Below are 19951 nucleotides of genomic sequence, written 5' to 3'. Positions count from 1 at the left end.
GGTGAGGAGAGGCAATGTCCTGCCCAGCTTTGCCTGGTTGGAGCACTGTACACAAGGGTTGGTACATTCCTATCTAGGGCTGAGCAAGGAGCAGAGTTGTAGTCCACATCCATGGATTTATTGCCCATGAAAGCCTGGGAAGAGAGCAGGGTGCTCAGTGCACGAGTGACCCCAGGTGCTCCCCATCCCCACCGTTATCCCAGCTGAGAGCTGCCCACGGCGGCCTGGGACAGGGCGTGGCCCTGCCTGGCACCACAGCCAGGGTGCCCAGGGCAGGATTTAATGCTGTCACCGCACTTCCTCTTGTCCCTGCATCTGCCTGTGCCCCAAGCCCATGTGTGCCCAGCAGGCACAGGGCCTTGTGCCAAGGAGGTGACACGAGCCCAGGCCGCGGCCTTTGCACTCGGCAGAGATGTGGTGACACACACCTCCACACACCCTGCTAGGGCTGATCCCTGTCCAAAGTCCCTCCCACAGCTGTTGGATTTACAGACACTGCCAGCAGTGTTGGCCTGTCAGATCTCAGCATGCAGCTCCTGGCATCCCTCAGCCTCTGCCTCTGCGCAGGGCTCGGCACCGCTGTCATTCCAGGTGGGCACAAGGACGGGGTTGGGGCCCGGCTGGCTGCGGTGGGTGCCCAGGGAAGCAGGGTGTCAGCCAGGCTGGCCACAAGGAGGGCCTGGGGAGGGGAGCTGGGGCTGCCCAGCTGAACAAGAATCAATGGGGCTTTGTCACCCCTGCCCTTCTTGGGCACCACTTTTCCCCCAGATTTTCACTTGCTTCTGTGCTGGGGGCTGGTCTGGGGGAAGCGCCTGTATCCTCTTATCACCGCTCCCTACCATGGGTTTGGCTCTGTCCCCCTCACCAGATAACTCCCCATCATGTCTGGTTTTGCTGTTCCCCCTTGTTCCTTGCCCCAGGACCCTAGGGCCAGGCAGTCAGTGCAAGCCTGCACGGTCTCTCCCCACCCCAAACAGCCCCAAACCACCTGGTGCATGTGAGAGGAAGCCCCAGCATGGGAGTGCTCAGGGAACAAGTATCCCTGGGCTCTGGGTACCCCTCAGGGATGCCCCAGGGATGCAGGTGCTGTTGTGCTGGGACTGATGGGTGTTTGCACTGTCCCAGCGGAGGAGGAGAATCCATCCTTCTGGTACAAGCAGGCAGCTGCAGCCATTGATGCCTCCTTAGAACTCCAGCCGAGGATACACAAAGCCAAAAACCTCATCATTTTCCTTGGGGATGGTGAGTCCAGCTGCACCCCAGCAAGCAGGCTGACATGGCCAGTACTCTGTTGAGTGGGATGTGTGCAGGGCACCTGGTCCCGAGGGTGACCAGGACCCTCTCTCTTCCCAGGATTCGGGGTCTCCACCATCACAGCCACCCGCATCCTTAAGGGGCAGCAGAAGGGGAAGCTCGGCCCTGAGACCCCTCTTGCTCTGGATGCTTTCCCCTACATGGCTCTGTCTAAGGTAAATTCCAGCATGCTGGAAATGGGGCGTTGTGATCCTGGGCATGGGACCATGGTTATCCCATATGTGCTGCCCTGGCAGCCCAGAGCTGCACGTATGTTGTGTTTGGGATCCCTCCCCATCCCACATGTGTTCATGTGTGAGTGAAGGAGTGTGGCAGGGGGTGCTGCTAGGACACCCTACTGGAGACCCCTCCCTCTATCCTTGGCAGACCTACAATGTGGACAGACATGTCCCTGACAGCGCGGGGACAGGCACAGCCTATCTCTGTGGGGTGAAGGGCAACTACAAGACCATAGGGGTGAGCGCGGCCGCCCGCTACGGCGAGTGCAGCACCACATTTGGCAACGAGGTGATCTCAGTGATGGAGCGAGCCCGCAGAGCTGGTAACGGGGGATGCAGGGCTGGAGGGAGCCCTGGGGGAACAAGGGGTGCCACACCGGGGGCTTTCCCCTGCAGTGGGGATCCCATAGCTTAGTGGTGGGACCCTGTGTTGCCCTCGGTGGGCCCTGATGAGCAGGGTTTGGCAGGGAAGGCAGTGGGCATTGTGACCACGACGCGGGTGCAGCACGCATCACCCTCGGGAACCTACGCACACGTGGTGGACAGGAACTGGTACGCAGATGCCAGCATGCCCCAGGAGGCGCGGCAGCAGGGCTGCAAGGACATCGCCTGGCAGCTGGTCCACAACGTCGACATCAACGTGAGCGCCGCACGCAGGAGGAGAGCAGGGACAGACCCCTCTCAGGGCACCCCCACTAACAACACTTTGTCCACCTCGTCCCCTCCAGGTGATCCTGGGTGGTGGTCGGAAATACATGACCCCCGTGGGGACACCGGACCCTGAGTACCCCGCCGACAGCAGCCAGAATGGGATACGCGAGGATGGCAACAACCTCATCGACATGTGGCTGCAGGCGCGGCCGGTGCGTGACGCGTCAGGGACGCTCCTCTGCCCACTGGCCCTGGCACAGGGACAGGCACCCACTGACCCCTCGGGGGATTTGCCCACAGGGCGCCCGCTATGTCTGGAACAGGACAGAGATGCTGGCAGCTGCTGCCGACCCCAACGTGAATTATTTGATGGGTAACAAATGACCCCTGTGCCAGGACCCAAGAGGCGCTGGGACACTCAGGCACTGATGCTGTCCCCAACACATTCCCTCACAGGTCTCTTTGAACCCGTGGACACAAAGTACAACCTGGTGCGTAACACCACCATGGACCCGTCACTCACCGAGATGACAGAGGCAGCCATCACCATCCTGAGCAGGAACCCCAATGGCTTCTACCTCTTTGTGGAAGATAAGTTGGGGCTCCTGTCCCTGGGGCCAGTGACAGGGGGCTGTAGGGTGTGGGTATATGAGTTGTGTGTGCTGCTGTTGGTCCCCAGCCCATCGTGTGTGCCCATCTGCAGGTGGCAGAATCGACCGTGGCCACCACGAAGGTTCACCCCACAAGGCACTGACGGAGGCAGTGGAGTTTGACTGGGCCATCGAGCGGGCAGGCACCATGACAGACGAGAATGACACCCTCACCGTCGTCACCGCTGACCACTCACACGTCTTCACCTTTGGGGGCTACACCCTGCGTGGCTCCTCCATCTTCGGTGGGGCTTTCCCCTGTCCTGGGTACTGCCAGCCCTGTGCCACCCTGACTGTGGCCAGAGGGGTGATATGGGTGTTCCTTGGATGATCCTCCTCCTTCTTCTCCTCCATTGCCCCTTCTCCAGGTCTGGCGCCTACGAAAGCCAGTGACATGAAGAACTACACATCGATCCTCTACGGGAATGGGCCAGGATACCCTGGCCCTGACCGGCCCAACGTGGACCCAGAAACAGCCAGTAAGGACACAGAGGCCATGGCTTGGGTGGTGGGGTGGGTCTGGGGGCCATCATTGCCCCCCCTCACCTCCTTCTCTCCCCTCCACAGTGCACTTCGATTACCAGCCACAGGCAGCTGTGCCACTGGAGTCAGAGACCCATGGCGGTGAGGACGTGGCCATCCTAGCCAAGGGCCCCATGGCCCACCTCTTCCACGGAGTGCAGGAGCAGACCTATGTAGCCCATGCCATGGCCTACGCCGCCTGCATCGAGCCCTACACTGACTGCCGCCAGCGGAACTCCAGCCCCGGCATCCGCGGCAGCCCCCTGGCCCTGCTCCTGCCTGCCCTCCTTCTGCCCCTCTTCCGCTGATGCCGTGTCCCTAGCGCACCCCACGGGACACACTCACGTTCCCCTCCCTCCCCACGGTGTGGCACCTGCAGGCAGCTTTCTGAAGCATCGCTGCTCTGGACGCAGCAGCCATGGGGACATTGAATCCCGGGCAGTGGGGGCTTAAATAAACACGCAGTGTGACTCTGGTGGGACAGGCGTGTTCATGGAGTGGGGGTGCCTGTGCCATGTGGGCAGGGCTGGGGGTGCTGCCCACTGCTCCCATCCCCTGGCCATGGCCCCTGGCAGCCACCCAGCATATCCAGCGCTTTATTGACCAGAAACAGCAGCGGAAAATACAGCAGTGTCCGTGTGCCTGCGCTCCCAGGCAGGCCGGCATCGCCTGGCCCGGCTGCGCCGCTGTGCCCCCCCGGGCAGGGCTGGTGCGTGGACAGGGGGCTGGCATGGGGAGGGCACCGTGCAGTGGAAGCTTTTGGCATGAGGCAGCCCCTTGGAGACTGTGAAGTCCTCCACCTGCCTTGACTGTAAGCTGCCTGGCTGCAGCTTTTCCTAGAATTTTGGGATTGAGTGTGTTTTTCACTCTGATGCTCTGGAAGTCATGAGGGACACACTCATTTATTATTGTAGGGTCCACGGGAACAACAGGAGAGTGTGGAGTGATACTTCAGGGCTGAGCTCTCTACCCTGAGCTCAGGACCTGATGATGCAGCTGAGCCCAGCTCCTGGCCATTGGCCATGTGTTCCACAAGGCTCTCTCCTCATCCCTTTGGGCTACTGGCCCCACACAAGGTGACCCTCCTGCCCCAATAGCTGTTACATGTGAGGAGGACAGGGGCTCACCTGGGCAAAGGCGATGAAGAAGAGCTGGTCGTGTGTGTATTTCATGTGGTGCAGGGGGTGCTCGGGGCCATGCTCCCTCACCCACTTCTGGTAAGCCTGGAGAACAAGGGATGCCTGGATACCATGGCCTGGGTACTCCCACAAACCCACCCTGGACCCAGCCCCAAGCCCCCAGCAAGCAGCAGTCAGGATCCTGACCACCCCTTGCTGCAGGTTGTAAGGAGAGTTTGGGGCATCTCCTCCCCATCAACAGGGATGGCAAAAGCAGCTGCCCATGGCTGTGACACCCAGGGTGGGGGGACACTCACGTAGTAGGCGAGTTTGAGCGCCCCCATGTCAGTGAAGAGAGCTCCCAGGGCCATTCCAAAGTGCTTGTTAGCCTGGCTCAGGCAGATCTTACCCGGCTCCAGCTGCTTCTCATTGCCCTCCATCTCCTTGGAGAGCTCGTGGATGGCATCACGGAAGGGGGTGGAGAGGTGCTCGCTCAGCACCACCACGATGCGCCACAGCATGTAGTTGTGAAGGATCCTGGGACAGGGACAGGGGCGGCCCTCAGCATGTCCCCAGGCACAGGGACAGTGGGAGCATGTGCCAGGATGGGGACACCCCTGCTCGGGGACATCTCTGCTTGGGGACACCCCTGATCGGGGACACAGGGGCCATGGCTGGTGGGGCACAGGGACAGGCCGGCACCACGTCCCTCCCTGAGGTGCCATGAGTCTGGTGACCTCTGGCGGGGGTGGCTCAGCAGGTGTCCAGGCACGACCAGGATGCTGTGGGGCTCACAACAGAGCCTTTCCCACAAGCTTTCCCAGATTTCCTGTGCCCAGCACGGCCTTCCCGCACCAGGAGGAGGGTGATGGTGGGAGGTTCCAGGCACAGCTGTCCTGTGCCCCCTGCCAGGCTGGGAAAGGTGCCAGGGGCACAGGGGGTGCCAGCCCCCCTCACCTGCTGGGTGTCACACGGATGAGGTTGGACACCTTGTGCATGTAGTCATTGGCCAGCAGCACCACCTCCTCCTCCTCCAAGAAGCTGTCATGGAAGATGCGATCCAGCAAGCGCTTCCACTTGAGCTACCAGGGCAGGCACTGTCAGGGGGGCATGGGGACCCCCACTCCATGCCACCCTGAAGGAGACCCCCTCCATCCTTTTCAGCCAGGACCAGCAAGGAAGGGATGCTCAGGGCCACCCCCCACTGTCCTGTGGCACCCCATTCCCCAGCACTGCTGGCACTGGGTGCCCTCTGTCTGCCAGCCATGCTGGCTGCTGCTCCCTCTCCTGCTGTCCCCAGGCCGCCATTGTGCCCCCCTCACCTTCTCGCTCTCCTCATCCTGCCCCAGGTAGAGGGTCCGTTCGGGCAGGGTCAGCCCGTCCTGGTCGATCTGGGGCGAGAGATGAGCACTGGGTGAGCAGAGGGAGGGCCCTGTGCAGGGCCAGGCTCCCCTCACCTTCCCCATATCACAGAATGGCCCTGGTGTCCCTGGAGCCAAGGATGGCAGTGTGCTGGAGCAGCCCCAGGAATGGGCACGTCCCTGCCTCAGTTTCCCTCCTGCTGGAGGCTGCTGGAGCTGCAGCAGGCAGCATGCAACAGGCTGGGAGTGCTGGGCACAGAGCAGGCCCCTGCTCCATGGCCTGACTGGCACATGGGTTGCCCCACAGCCTGCCCTATGCTGCCAGCACTCTCTGCCCCGTCCCTGCTCCCTGGTGTCCCCCACCTGCCCCATGGGCAGCCCCACTGCTGTGCTGCAGCCTGCATGGCGAGCTGCATGGACACCCTCGCTCTTCTCACACAGCCCTGCTGGGCTGCAACCACAGGCACAGCCTCCAAGCCAAACACACACCTGAGCACACTTGCACGTGCCTGCACACTCACACACACAAGCACACAGGTAACTCACCCCTCTGGACACACACCTATGGATGTTCACATGCCTACACAAGCAACATCAATTTTACGCCTGGAGACAGAGTCTCACAGTGGGGAAGACGTGGTGGTGCTGGCCCAGGGCCCCATGGCCCACCTGTTCCACGGGGTGCAGGAGCAGCACTACATCGCCCACGCCATGGCCTACGCCGCCTGCCTCGAGCCCTATGCCACAGAGCCCGGGTGCAGGGCAGCCCGAAGGGCCTCCCATGGCCCACGGTGCTCCCCACAGCCCCTGCTGGCCCTCCTGGCCCTCTGCATGGCTGCCCTCACAGGGAGGGGCTGAGAGGCTCTGGCTGAGTCCCACTGTGGGCAGGACCAAGGGATGCAATAAACACGGGTTGCTTGTCTCCATCTGCCCTGCAAAAGTTCTCAGGGGCCGTCACCTCCTGAGGTGCTGCCCTGTGCCTGCCTCCCCAGCTGGCTGTGCCTCCTGGCTCTACCCTTGCACCAGCACTGCAGGCACTGGGGTGCAGGAGGTGATGAAATGCGGGTGAGGAGAGGCAATGTCCTGCCCAGCTTTGCCTGGTTGGAGCACTGTACACAAGGGTTGGTACATTCCTATCTAGGGCTGAGCAAGGAGCAGAGTTGTAGTCCACATCCATGGATTTATTGCCCATGAAAGCCTGGGAAGAGAGCAGGGTGCTCAGTGCACGAGTGACCCCAGGTGCTCCCCATCCCCACCGTTATCCCAGCTGAGAGCTGCCCACGGCGGCCTGGGACAGGGCGTGGCCCTGCCTGGCACCACAGCCAGGGTGCCCAGGGCAGGATTTAATGCTGTCACCGCACTTCCTCTTGTCCCTGCATCTGCCTGTGCCCCAAGCCCATGTGTGCCCAGCAGGCACAGGGCCTTGTGCCAAGGAGGTGACACGAGCCCAGGCCGCGGCCTTTGCACTCGGCAGAGATGTGGTGACACACACCTCCACACACCCTGCTAGGGCTGATCCCTGTCCAAAGTCCCTCCCACAGCTGTTGGATTTACAGACACTGCCAGCAGTGTTGGCCTGTCAGATCTCAGCATGCAGCTCCTGGCATCCCTCAGCCTCTGCCTCTGCGCAGGGCTCGGCACCGCTGTCATTCCAGGTGGGCACAAGGACGGGGTTGGGGCCCGGCTGGCTGCGGTGGGTGCCCAGGGAAGCAGGGTGTCAGCCAGGCTGGCCACAAGGAGGGCCTGGGGAGGGGAGCTGGGGCTGCCCAGCTGAACAAGAATCAATGGGGCTTTGTCACCCCTGCCCTTCTTGGGCACCACTTTTCCCCCAGATTTTCACTTGCTTCTGTGCTGGGGGCTGGTCTGGGGGAAGCGCCTGTATCCTCTTATCACCGCTCCCTACCATGGGTTTGGCTCTGTCCCCCTCACCAGATAACTCCCCATCATGTCTGGTTTTGCTGTTCCCCCTTGTTCCTTGCCCCAGGACCCTAGGGCCAGGCAGTCAGTGCAAGCCTGCACGGTCTCTCCCCACCCCAAACAGCCCCAAACCACCTGGTGCATGTGAGAGGAAGCCCCAGCATGGGAGTGCTCAGGGAACAAGTATCCCTGGGCTCTGGGTACCCCTCAGGGATGCCCCAGGGATGCAGGTGCTGTTGTGCTGGGACTGATGGGTGTTTGCACTGTCCCAGCGGAGGAGGAGAATCCATCCTTCTGGTACAAGCAGGCAGCTGCAGCCATTGATGCCTCCTTAGAACTCCAGCCGAGGATACACAAAGCCAAAAACCTCATCATTTTCCTTGGGGATGGTGAGTCCAGCTGCACCCCAGCAAGCAGGCTGACATGGCCAGTACTCTGTTGAGTGGGATGTGTGCAGGGCACCTGGTCCCGAGGGTGACCAGGACCCTCTCTCTGCCCAGGATTTGGGATCCCCACCATCACAGCCACCCGCATCCTCAAGGCACAGCAGCGAGGGAAGCTCGGCCCTGAGACCCCTCTTGCTCTGGATGCTTTTCCCTACGTGGCTCTTTCTAAGGTAAATTCAATCATGCCGGGCATGGGGCCATGGTGATCCTGGGCATGGGGCCAGGTTTTCCCTGGCATGGGGCTGCTGGCAGCCCAGAGCTGCACGTATGTTGTGTATGGGGTACCTCCCCATGCCAAATGTATTTATGGGTGAGTGAATGAGTGTGGCACAGGTTGCTGGGGGGACACCCCACTGTGGACCCCTGCCCTGAGTCCCTCTATCTTTGGCAGACCTACAATGTGGACAGGCAGGTCCCTGACAGTGCAGGGACAGCCACAGCCTATCTCTGTGGGGTGAAGGGCAACTACCAGACCATAGGGGTGAGCGCAGCCGCCCGCCACTCACAGTGCAGCACTACGTTCGGCAACGAGGTGATCTCAGTGATGGAGCGAGCCCGCAGAGCTGGTAACAGGGGATGCAGAGCTCGGGAGAGCCCTGGGGGAACAAGGGGTGCCACACTGGGGGCTTCCCTCGGTGGTGGGGACTCTGTGTTGGGGTCCTTGGTGGGGCCTGATGAGCGGGGTTTGGCAGGGAAGGCAGTGGGCATCGTGACCACGACGCGGGTGCAGCACGCATCACCCTCGGGAACCTACGCACACGTGGTGAACCGGGAGTGGTACGCAGATGCCAGCATGCCCCAGGAGGCGCGGCAGCAGGGCTGCAAGGACATCGCCTGGCAGCTGGTCCACAACGTCGACATCAACGTGAGCGCCGCACGCAGGAGGAGAGCAGGGACAGACCCCTCTCAGGGCACCCCCACTAACAACATTTTGTCCACCTCGTCCCCTCCAGGTGATCCTGGGTGGTGGTCGGAAATACATGACCCCCGTGGGGACACCGGACCCTGAGTACCCCGCCGACAGCAGCCAGAATGGGATACGCGAGGATGGCAACAACCTCATCGACATGTGGCTGCAGGCGCGGCCGGTGCGTGACGCGTCAGGGACGCTCCTCTGCCCACTGGCCCTGGCACAGGGACAGGCACCCACTGACCCCTCGGGGGATTTGCCCACAGGGCGCCCGCTATGTCTGGAACAGGACAGAGATGCTGGCAGCTGCTGCCGACCCCAACGTGAATTATTTGATGGGTAACAAATGACCCCTGTGCCAGGACCCAAGAGGCGCTGGGACACTCAGGCACTGATGCTGTCCCCAACACATTCCCTCACAGGTCTCTTTGAACCCGCGGACACAAAGTACAACCTGGTGCGTAACACCACCCTGGACCCGTCACTCACCGAGATGACAGAGGCAGCCATCACCATCCTGAGCAGGAACCCCAATGGCTTCTACCTCTTTGTGGAAGATAAGTTGGGGCTCCTGTCCCTGGGGCCAGTGACAGGGGGCTGTAGGGTGTGGGTATATGAGTTGTGCGTGCTGCTGTTGGTCCCCAGCCCATCGTGTGTGCCCATCTGCAGGTGGCAGAATCGACCACGGCCACCATGATGGTGCAGCCCACAAGGCACTGACGGAGGCAGTGGAGTTTGACTGGGCCATCGAGCGGGCAGGCACCATGACAGACGAGGATGACACCCTCACCGTCATCACTGCTGACCACTCACACGTCTTCGCCTTCGGGGGCTACACCCTGCGTGGCTCCTCCATCTTTGGTAGGGCCGTGCCCTTTCCTGGGTACTGCCAGCCCTGTGCCACCCTGACTGTGGCCAGAGGGGTGATATGGGTGTTCCTTGGATGATCCTCCTCCTTCTTCTCCTCCTCATCTTCCTCCTCCATTGCCCCTTCCCCAGCTCTGGGCCAAAAGAAAACTACTGATGGGAAGAACTACACATCGATCCTCTACGGGAATGGGCCAGGATATCCCGGCGGTATACGGCCTAACGTGGACCCAGAAACAGCCAGTGAGGACACAGATGCCATGGCTTGGGTGGTGGGGTGGAACTGGAGGCCATCATTGCCCCCCCTCACCTTCTTCTCTCCCCTCCACAGTGCAGTATGAATACCTGCCACAGGCAGCTGTGCCACTGGGTTCAGAGACCCATGGCGGTGAGGACGTGGCCATCCTAGCCAAGGGCCCCATGGCCCACCTGTTCCACGGAGTGCAGGAGCAGACCTATGTAGCCCATGCCATGGCCTACGCCGCCTGCATCGAGCCCTACACTGACTGCCGCCAGCGGAACTCCAGCCCCGGCATCCGCGGCAGCCCCCTGGCCCTGCTCCTGCCTGCCCTCCTTCTGCCCCTCTTCCGCTGATGCCGTGTCCCTAGCGCACCCCACGGGACACACTCACGTTCCCCTCCCTCCCCACGGTGTGGCACCTGCAGGCAGCTTTCTGAAGCATCGCTGCTCTGGACGCAGCAGCCATGGGGACATTGAATCCCGGGCAGTGGGGGCTTAAATAAACACGCAGTGTGACTCTGGTGGGACAGGCGTGTTCATGGAGTGGGGGTGCCTGTGCCATGTGGGCAGGGCTGGGGGTGCTGCCCACTGCTCCCATCCCCTGGCCATGGCCCCTGGCAGCCACCCAGCATATCCAGCGCTTTATTGACCAGAAACAGCAGCGGAAAATACAGCAGTGTCCGTGTGCCTGCGCTCCCAGGCAGGCCGGCATCGCCTGGCCCGGCTGCGCCGCTGTGCCCCCCCGGGCAGGGCTGGTGCGTGGACAGGGGGCTGGCATGGGGAGGGCACCGTGCAGGGGAGGCTTTTGGCATGGGGCAGACCCTTGGAGACAGTGAAGTTCTCCACCTTCCTTGACTGATGCTGGGATGGATGTGGTAGGCCTGGGTGAAGGGTTTGGGCTGGGTGAACACAAAATGGGGTACAGGTGTGCCTGGGTGTGCCCTTGTTCCTCCATGGGCAATGAGGATCCCTCACAGAACAGGGCAGTGGATGGGAGAGGGATGGGCAGGAGGAAGCTGCCCAGCCCAATTGTCTCTGCTGCCTACAGCCCTATGGCAGCTGCCTGCCTTTGGGGTGACCCCCGTGACACCCGAGGGTGCCCCCTTTATCTGGAGAATCAGAAGGGAGATGGGAATTTGGGGAGTAGGCACAATATGTCGCTTGGGTAGGGGAGGGGATGGAGGGTCCCAGCCTGCTGAAGGGGATCAGCCTCACCACACTGAGCACTTGTGCACTGGGTTCATGGGTGAGTTCTTGGGGCAGTGGAAGACCCGTCCAAACTCCTCAAATTGTGAGACACTGCCCAGGACCCTGCCAGGAAAGGAGAGGACCTCAGAGCTGGGCACCCCCTGCACTGCTGCCTCACACCCCACTCACAGCACGTGCTCGCCCCAGCAGAACCCCACCCCTGCCCCAGGGATATCACCCAAAATCTGCTGGCACCAGCACTCCAAAGGGTGCTCATCCCACTTTGCGCAGCACTGACATCTGTGGGGAAGGCTGGCACCCACCATGCCCCCAAACCCCCATTTTGGGAGCACCCAGTACCTGTAGTGCTCCGGGGCGTGCTTGTCTGTCAGCACCTGCAGGTAGATGGACTGGGATCTCCGCTTGATGCACCAGTTCTGCAGGGGACAAAAGTTCCATGGACAAACCACACGGGGCACCCTGGGTCCTGGCAACCACCAGGACACCGTGGCCCTTCTGGCTGCTAGGGACTGAGGGCAGTGATGCCCTGATTGAATTTGTTAGTGTAGGGTTTCCCAGGAGCCTGTGTACATGGTGGGCTGGGAGAGCATGGAGTCATGTCTGTTATTGTAGGGTCTCTGGGGGTGCTCCTTCAGGGCTGAGCTCTCTACCCTGAGCCCAGGACCTGCTGATGCAGCTGAGCCCAGCTCCTGGCCATTGGCCATGTGTTCCACAAGGCTCTCTCCTCATCCCTTTGGGCTACTGGCCCCACACAAGGTGACCCTCCTGCCCCAATAGCTGTTACATGTGAGGAGGACAGGGGCTCACCTGGGCAAAGGCGATGAAGAAGAGCTGGTCGTGTGTGTATTTCATGTGGTGCAGGGGGTGCTCGGGGCCATGCTCCCTCACCCACTTCTGGTAGGCCTGGAGAACAAGGGATGCCTGGATACCATGGCCTGGGTACTCCCACAAACCCACCCTGGACCCAGCCCCAAGCCCCCAGCAAGCAGCAGTCAGGATCCTGACCACCCCTTGCTGCAGGTTGTAAGGAGAGTTTGGGGCATCTCCTCCCCATCAACAGGGATGGCAAAAGCAGATGCCCATGGCTGTGACACCCAGGGTGGGGGGACACTCACGTAGTAGGCGAGTTTGAGCCCCCCCATGTCAGCGATGTTCTCCCCCAGTGTGTGTTTGCCATTCACCTGCCAAAGGAGAAGTGACAGCATCAACCGAGGTGTCCCCATCCCCATGCTGGCACCGAGGGGATGAGAACTCCCCAAATGCCCTGAGGAATTTCCAGGCTTAGGGTGATGAATTGCTGGTCTCAGAGCTGGGCAGGGCAGAGTCAGTTCTCCTGCAGGCACCCAGCCCTAAGTGATGGGGCAGCAGAGACCCCACCATGGGGCAGCTGTGCCCTGCTGGCCATCGCCTGGCAGGATAGGGGGTCTCACCCTCTGGTTGTAGACAGTGAAGTTGTCATAGAGGTTGACGATGCACTGCGCCTTCTTCAGGAACTTGCTGTACGACCTCTCCGTCCACCAGTGCACCAGGTTCCCGTGCCGGTCATACTGTCCCCCTGCCAAGGCAACCGCCACCTCCAGGAGTCCCAAGGGACCCAGGCGTCCTGCCTGGCTGCCCCAGCCCATCCTCACATCCGGGCAGGATACAGGAGGGACACTCACCCCAGTCATCGTAGCCATGGGTCAGCTCGTGCCCAATAATGGTACCAATCCCACCATAGTTCAGCGACCTGTTGGATGGGGAACAGAGGTGAGAGGATGGAGAGCACCATGCTGGCAGAGATGGGGGTGACCCCATGACATGGCAATGCCTAGCCATCCCCCAGCCCCACACTCACTGCGGGAACTCGGGGTCGTAGAGCGTGGGCTGCAGGATGCCAGCAGGGAACACTGGGGACACAGGAGAACATTGCAGTTGGTGTCACCCTGCCCTGTACCCACCCACAGCATCACCCAGCACCACGGGACCCTGGGCCTTGTCCCCATCCCAGATCCTCCCCACTCCCCCCTGGGGGCAGATCAAGGGCAGACAGTGCTCACCCATCTGGTTCTTGTTGGGCAGGTAGTAGGCGTTCAGTGCCTGGGGAGGCAGCAGCCACCTGCAAGGAGAGACAGCAGTGCTGGGCTGCACAACACTGAAGCACATGGAAGTGCCATCCCTCTGCACTGCTGGGGAACAGGGGGGCACTCCTGGCATCCCTGTGCCCTTCTGCCTACAGCCTGTGGGCTGCATCCGGGCATGGGAACAGGGGACGCTGCTAGCACCATGCTGGGCCCCTCCATGTCCCCCCAGGACAAGGGGATACCCACGCGGACTTATCCACCTCCTGCCGGATCTTCTTCACTGAGAGCCTGATGCCAAAGGCGATGCTGTTGAGGATGTTCTTGAAGTAGGTCTTCTCATTCACCTCAAACTGGGGGGACACAGCCACATCAGAGGACATGCCAGCCCCAAGAGTGTGGAGGGCAGGCCTGTGGTGTCCTCCCACCCCTGTGAGCCTTGGTGACTGTGTGGAAATGTCACAAGTGTGTTCTCATGTCCCATGCTGGGTGCCCACAGGGGCAGCTGCTTCTCTGCCAGCTCTGGGAGGTCCCTGGGCCACGCTGGCACCCCCAGTCCTTGCCAAGGATGGGGCTGAGCTCTGGGAGCTGCAATGTGGGGAAGGAAGCACCATCCCAGACTCCAGGGACTGTATGGCACTGCCAGTGTGGGGCACCCTGCCAGCAGTGAGCACCAGGAGGGGGCTTGTTTTGAGGTGGCATCTCCACAGAGCCTGATGCAGATGTGGGGACCATCTTCCCCCACCATGTGCCCATGTCCTCACATGCTCCCAGGCTATCCCTTGCCTCATATTCCTTGTCGATGGCCTCTGGCTTCAGGAGGAAATCAGGGTACCCAATCATCACCATCATGTACCGGAGCTGTGGGCAAAATCAGTGGTGTATTCAGGCCCCTATCCTGTGTGCCTCTGTGCTGGTGATGGGGCCAAAGACACAAGTGCATGCTAGGGGCCACTACCTTGGCCCTGGCTGCTCTCCGTGTCTCCTCGTCCATCCAATCCAACTCATCCAGGCGCTGGTCAAGGATGTATTTGATGTCCTCCACCAGCTGCTGCACCTATGGTGGGTCACCATGGTGCTGGCATGGCATCCCCACCATCCACCACCGGCCAGACAGCCCTTGGCAGTGGGCACTCTGGCAAGGTGATGGGAGATCGGGGTGGCTTCCGCCCATAGGCAGCATCACCTACCTTGGCTTTGCTGGCAGAGGAGAAGTGCTCCTCAACGAAGAGAGCTCCCAGGGCCATTCCAAAGTGCTTGTTAGCCTGGCTCAGGCAGATCTTACCCGGCTCCAGCTGCTTCTCATTGCCCTCCATCTCCTTGGAGAGCTCGTGGATGGCATCACGGAAGGGGGTGGAGAGGTGCTCGCTCAGCACCACCACGATGCGCCACAGCATGTAGTTGTGAAGGATCCTGGGACAGGGACAGGGGCGGCCCTCAGCATGTCCCCAGGCACAGGGACAGTGGGAGCATGTGCCAGGATGGGGACACCCCTGCTCGGGGACATCTCTGCTTGGGGACACCCCTGATCGGGGACACAGGGGCCATGGCTGGTGGGGCACAGGGACAGGCCGGCACCACGTCCCTCCCTGAGGTGCCATGAGTCTGGTGACCTCTGGCGGGGGTGGCTCAGCAGGTGTCCAGGCACGACCAGGATGCTGTGGGGCTCACAACAGAGCCTTTCCCACAAGCTTTCCCAGATTTCCTGTGCCCAGCACGGCCTTCCCGCACCAGGAGGAGGGTGATGGTGGGAGGTTCCAGGCACAGCTGTCCTGTGCCCCCTGCCAGGCTGGGAAAGGTGCCAGGGGCACAGGGGGTGCCAGCCCCCCTCACCTGCTGGGTGTCACACGGATGAGGTTGGACACCTTGTGCATGTAGTCATTGGCCAGCAGCACCACCTCCTCCTCCTCCGAGAAGCTGTCATGGAAGATGCGATCCAGCAAGCGCTTCCACTTGAGCTACCAGGGCAGGCACTGTCAGGGGGGCATGGGGACCCCCACTCCATGCCACCCTGAAGGGGACCCCCTTCAGCCTTTCCAGCCTCCCACCAGAGGAGTGCATTATCCTCAGATGGATTTGACAGGGACAGGTGGTGGGCATTAAGGGCATGGAGGAGGGGGACGAGCACAAGTGTGGGGCACAGGCAGATGGGAGCAGGCTGGCACCGGGGGCACTCACCGTGGGAGTGATGCGCTGCAGCTCGGCCAGGGTCACTTTGTGGTACATGCTGCCAACATCCCTGCGCACGTCGTCGTACTCGGACACCGTGATCTACACAGGGTGGGCATGGCTGTCACCACCCCACTGCCCCCCTTGGGGTGACACAGGGATAGTGCTCTGGGCATCGCTAATGTGGGTACTGACCCATATCCTTCCCACTCCCTGCCCCAGGAACCCTCTGCTGCCAGAGGGACCCTGAGGGCTAGTCAGAAGGTGCCAAGGAACTGGGTTATCTGAGGAATGGGCACACACATTCCTCCATAGTCCAGACTAAGGTCCCTAAGACCTGTATGTGGAGTCTACAAGGGCCCAGAGTGGCCTCACAAGGAGTAGGGCTGGGACTGAGGGTTCTCAGGATGTGGGACTGGGTGCCTGAAGCTCTGCCATGAGGTCGTCAAGAGGATGAGATCCCCAAGTTCTAGGTCTGAAGGTACCCAAGGGCTGGGAGAGGAAGTCCCCATGGAGGGATTGGAATGAGATTGCTCAGAAGCAGATATGGATGTCCCCCAAAATCTGTGACTGGGATGTCCAAGGGCTGGACAAGGGCACCCCAAGGCTCATGGCATGTATCCGTCTCACATTGGCGAGGTGCTGCTCCAGCTGCAGGATCTCCTGGGCTTTCTGCTCCACGTTCTCAGCCCCCAGGAGGGTGAGCAGTCGCTCCATGAACACTCGGTATGCGGCCAGGATCTGTTCAGAGGGAAGGGATGCTCAGGGCCACCCCCCACTGTCCTGTGGCACCCCATTCCCCAGCACTGCTGGCACTGGGTGCCCTCTGTCTGCCAGCCATGCTGGCTGCTGCTCCCTCTCCTGCTGTCCCTAGGCCGCCATTGTGCCCCCCTCACCTTCTCGCTCTCCTCATCCTGCCCCAGGTAGAGGGTCCGTTCGGGCAGGGTCAGCCCGTCCTGGTCGATCTGTGGCAAGAGATGAGCACTGGGTGAGCAGAGGGAGGGCCCTGTGCAGGGCCAGGCTCCCCTCACCTTCCCCATATCACAGAATGGCCCTGGTGTCCCTGGAGCCAAGGATGGCAGTGTGCTGGAGCAGCCCCAGGAATGGGCACGTCCCTGCCTCAGTTTCCCTCCTGCTGGAGGCTGCTGGAGCTGCAGCAGGCAGCATGCAACAGGCTGGGAGTGCTGGGCACAGAGCAGGCCCCTGCTCCATGGCCTGACTGGCACATGGGTTGCCCCACAGCCTGCCCTATGCTGCCAGCACTCTCTGCCCCGTCCCTGCTCCCTGGTGTCCCCCACCTGCCCCATGGGCAGCCCCACTGCTGTGCTGCAGCCTGCATGGCAAGCTGCATGGACACCCTCGCTCTTCTCACACAGCCCTGCTGGGCTGCAACCACAGGCACAGCCTCCAAGCCAAACACACACCTGAGCACACTTGCACGTGCCTGCACACTCACACACACAAGCACACAGGTAACTCACCCCTCTGGACACACACCTATGGATGTTCACATGCCTACACAAGCAACATCCATTTTTCTGTTTTACCCCTGCTCCATGCACACACGCGCACACACACACACACACACACACGTGCACTCCTTCCTTCTCTCTCTCTGGCTCAGCTCCCCCCAGCTCACTGCACCAGCCCCCCTCCCATCACACAGCCACAGCACTGCCCGCGCACCCACGGGCACCTCCAGCCTTCCTCCCCATCTTTCTCATCCCCCCTGCCCCCTTTGCTTTCCTGGATGGGCGCTGAAACCTGCAGCCCCCACACACCCCCCAGCCCCCATACACCCTGTCCACCCTGTCCACTCACACCCATCGCACACCCACCGCAATCACACCCCCGATACCCTTAGCCCTGGCTGTCACACCCATCTGCCCCCTCACCCCGGTATCCCACCCCGCGCACTCCCGGTCCCGCTCAGCCTCCCATCCTTTCCCTGTGACCGACGCTCCCTCTAGTGTTGCACACGCGCGGCCGGAGCCGGCAGCGAGCCGCCCTGCCCCGCACACCCACTCACACTCACATCCCACAGCCCCACTACCTCACAGGGAACGGGGCGGCTCGGCTCCACCGCTGTGTCCCCCCACTGCCCTCGCCATCACCACCACCTCGTCCCCACCACGCCCACCCGTGCTCACTCTTTCCCTGCTATGCCCACCTCCGTGCCCATCACCGAGCCCACCACGGCATCCCTGCTGTGCCACTGCTGTGCTCCCTCCATGCCCACCACTGCATCCCCACACCCACCAGGAGACCTGGCTAGCCAGACAAAGCCCACCTGTACTCTGGTGGCACCTCAGGGTGAGTGACATGGTCTGGCAGGGATGGGAAAGACTGAGAAAGCCATGGGAAAATGCCCTGGCACAGTGCTGGGGGATTGGTGGGCATCCCCCTGCCTCTGTCTGGGGCTTGTCCCCGTGCACAAGTGGCAGCCACAATGCCAAGGTGAGGGCTTGGCTGCCAGCACTCTGCAGACCCTGGTGCCCTCTGGGCTGTCCTCAGCACCCAGGCAGGTGTCACTGCCTCACTCCATGCATGCCTCTGCCCATGTCCTCAACCCTGTCCTGGAGGTGCCCCTGACACAGGGGTCCCATGCTGGAAAGACAGGAGGGTCCCAGGGACAAGAGGGGTCCCCACCCCAGCCACCTGCTGCAGCCAAGCCCAGCCCCTGCGCAGGTGCCTCTGCAGCAAGGACAGTGACACCGCCAGGTGTCAGCGGCACTGCTGGGTGCCCGGGGCAGGGGCAGCCGCAGGGGCACGGTGCCCTCACCCGGATGACGTAGCGGGAGGTGTTCCTCTCGTCCAGGCTGACGGTGAGGGAGAAGAGCACGGCAGCACTGTAGACGCCCTGTGTCTTGTAGAGCAGCTCGTTGATGTCCCTGCGCTCCGGAGGGGCGTCCCAGCCACCGCACTCCCCGATGACCTCCAGCATGGGCCGGGGCCCGAGCCGATCGATCTCGGCCCGGTCCAGGCACGAGCGGAAGAACTCCTTGACCTTCCTCTCTGCCGAGGCGCGGGCCCGGCGCCGCACGGGCCGGCTCAGCAGCGCCCGCAGCTTGGCCTCGTTCTGCTCGGCGATGGCCCCGATGGTGCCGTACACCAGCTTATCCTCGGGGATGCCGTGCCGCCGGAGCCAGCCGCCACAGGCGAACGAGTAGAAGTCCTGGCAGGGGTCGATGGTAGCATCCATGTTGGCACTTAGGAAGCGGGATGCCCTCAGGAAGGCCTTCTTCTCCTGGCACCCCTCCAGGCAGTAGCTGTCCCCTTCGGTCGCCAGGTACTTGAGGACCAACATGCACGTCAAGATGACGCAGAGCCCCGCAGCGAAGACCAGCCCGGAGAGCAGGCAGACCTCCCGGCGGCTCCAGCGGGGCAGCCCCCCACGGCGCTTCTTGGCACCTGCGCCCAGCTGGAGCGCGAAGCCGTTGGGCAGCGTCCCGCTCTGGTACTTGCTCACGTACTTCACCTCCTGAAACTCATCGTAGTGCGCTGTCAGCGAGTAGGTCTTCTCCATGGCCGGGGATGGGGCTCCCCGCCAGCAGCGCTGGTGCAGGGGCTCAGGGCAGGCAGAGGGCAGGCTCAGGCAGCCCACAGTTCATGCCGGAGCCGTGCCTGCCACGGGGAACTGGTGATGTCCGGGTGAGTAAGGAAGCTCCTGGAAAAGGCAGAGGAGATGGATGGGGGGGGATTGGGAGGAGCAAGGGTAGGGGGGTTACTTCTTGTCGTCATTGCTGCCTGTATATCCATCCCCATGTGTGCCCCACTGCTGGCACTGAGATTGTCCATAGCGCCAGGAGCTTGGTGGCACCTCTACCCATGGCTGTCCTCTCTGCCAGTTCCTTTGGTGACAGGGCAGGTCATCTGCATGCAGGACACCTGCATGATGGCAGATTTCAGTCTCTGGCACAGCTAATCTCAGACCCTCCACACCCACACAGTGCTCCAGCCAGAGCACCCATGATGGGTGGATGTCCAAGGTGTTCCATGAACCCAAACTCAGCACCATGAGAACCCTTCGCAACAAGGGGGAGCAGAAGGCTGCCAGTCTCTCTGGGTGGGGTATGGATGGGGTGAGCAGACTGGGGAAGAGGGGCTTTGGGGAGATTTGTGAGGGGAGCCGTGGGCTGGGCCAGGTTGAGTGGCCCCACACTGGGTTGCATGGGTGGTGCTGCGCCATGGCGGGCGGTGTTGCATTGTGCTGTGTGGGGTGGTGCTGCGCCGTGTTGCATTGCATTGTGTCAAATTGTGGAGCAGTGCGTGACGTGTGAACAAAGTTAATTCCAGTCT

The 19951-nt window shown here is 61.8% G+C and overlaps 3 protein-coding genes across 4 annotated transcripts; 2 read left to right on the top strand and 1 right to left on the bottom strand.

Moving 5' to 3' along the window:
• Positions 1-527: 527 nt before the first annotated feature.
• Positions 528-3663, top strand: LOC132077658 (intestinal-type alkaline phosphatase-like). Its single transcript, XM_059479482.1, has 11 exons — positions 528-591; positions 1126-1242; positions 1354-1469; positions 1681-1855; positions 2000-2172; positions 2261-2395; positions 2484-2556; positions 2640-2772; positions 2885-3078; positions 3202-3312; positions 3401-3663. Exons 1-11 carry the CDS (start codon positions 528-530, stop codon positions 3661-3663), a joined length of 1554 nt encoding a protein of 517 aa, XP_059335465.1.
• A 3762-nt stretch (positions 3664-7425) lies between these two features.
• Positions 7426-10054, top strand: LOC132077486 (intestinal-type alkaline phosphatase-like). The gene is made up of 9 exons (XM_059479244.1): positions 7426-7489; positions 8024-8140; positions 8252-8367; positions 8589-8763; positions 8890-9062; positions 9151-9285; positions 9374-9446; positions 9530-9662; positions 9775-10054. Exons 1-9 carry the CDS (start codon positions 7426-7428, stop codon positions 10052-10054), a joined length of 1266 nt encoding a protein of 421 aa, XP_059335227.1.
• Positions 10055-10899: 845 nt separating this feature from the next.
• On the bottom strand, positions 10900-19178 carry ECEL1 (endothelin converting enzyme like 1). Of its 2 annotated transcripts, none has more exons than XM_059479428.1 (17): positions 18435-19178; positions 16549-16617; positions 16283-16393; positions 15662-15754; positions 15317-15441; positions 14674-14896; positions 14442-14540; positions 14270-14344; positions 13733-13836; positions 13463-13521; positions 13261-13312; positions 13085-13152; positions 12854-12978; positions 12539-12604; positions 12231-12326; positions 11763-11839; positions 10900-11525 (listed from the first exon to the last, which is right to left on the bottom strand). In XM_059479428.1, exons 1-17 carry the CDS (start codon positions 19176-19178, stop codon positions 11426-11428), a joined length of 2286 nt encoding a protein of 761 aa, XP_059335411.1. In that variant the 3' UTR covers positions 10900-11425. The 2 variants fall into 2 exon arrangements, with proteins under 2 accessions (XP_059335411.1, XP_059335412.1); XM_059479429.1 differs by having other exon boundaries at positions 13739-13836.
• Positions 19179-19951: the final 773 nt, after the last annotated feature.

Source organism: Ammospiza nelsoni, chromosome 10, assembly GCF_027579445.1.
Source record: "Ammospiza nelsoni isolate bAmmNel1 chromosome 10, bAmmNel1.pri, whole genome shotgun sequence".
Classification (NCBI taxonomy): Eukaryota; Metazoa; Chordata; class Aves; order Passeriformes; family Passerellidae; genus Ammospiza; species Ammospiza nelsoni.
Note: the sequence above shows the minus strand (reverse complement) of the source record. Positions and strands in the feature narration are given on the sequence as shown.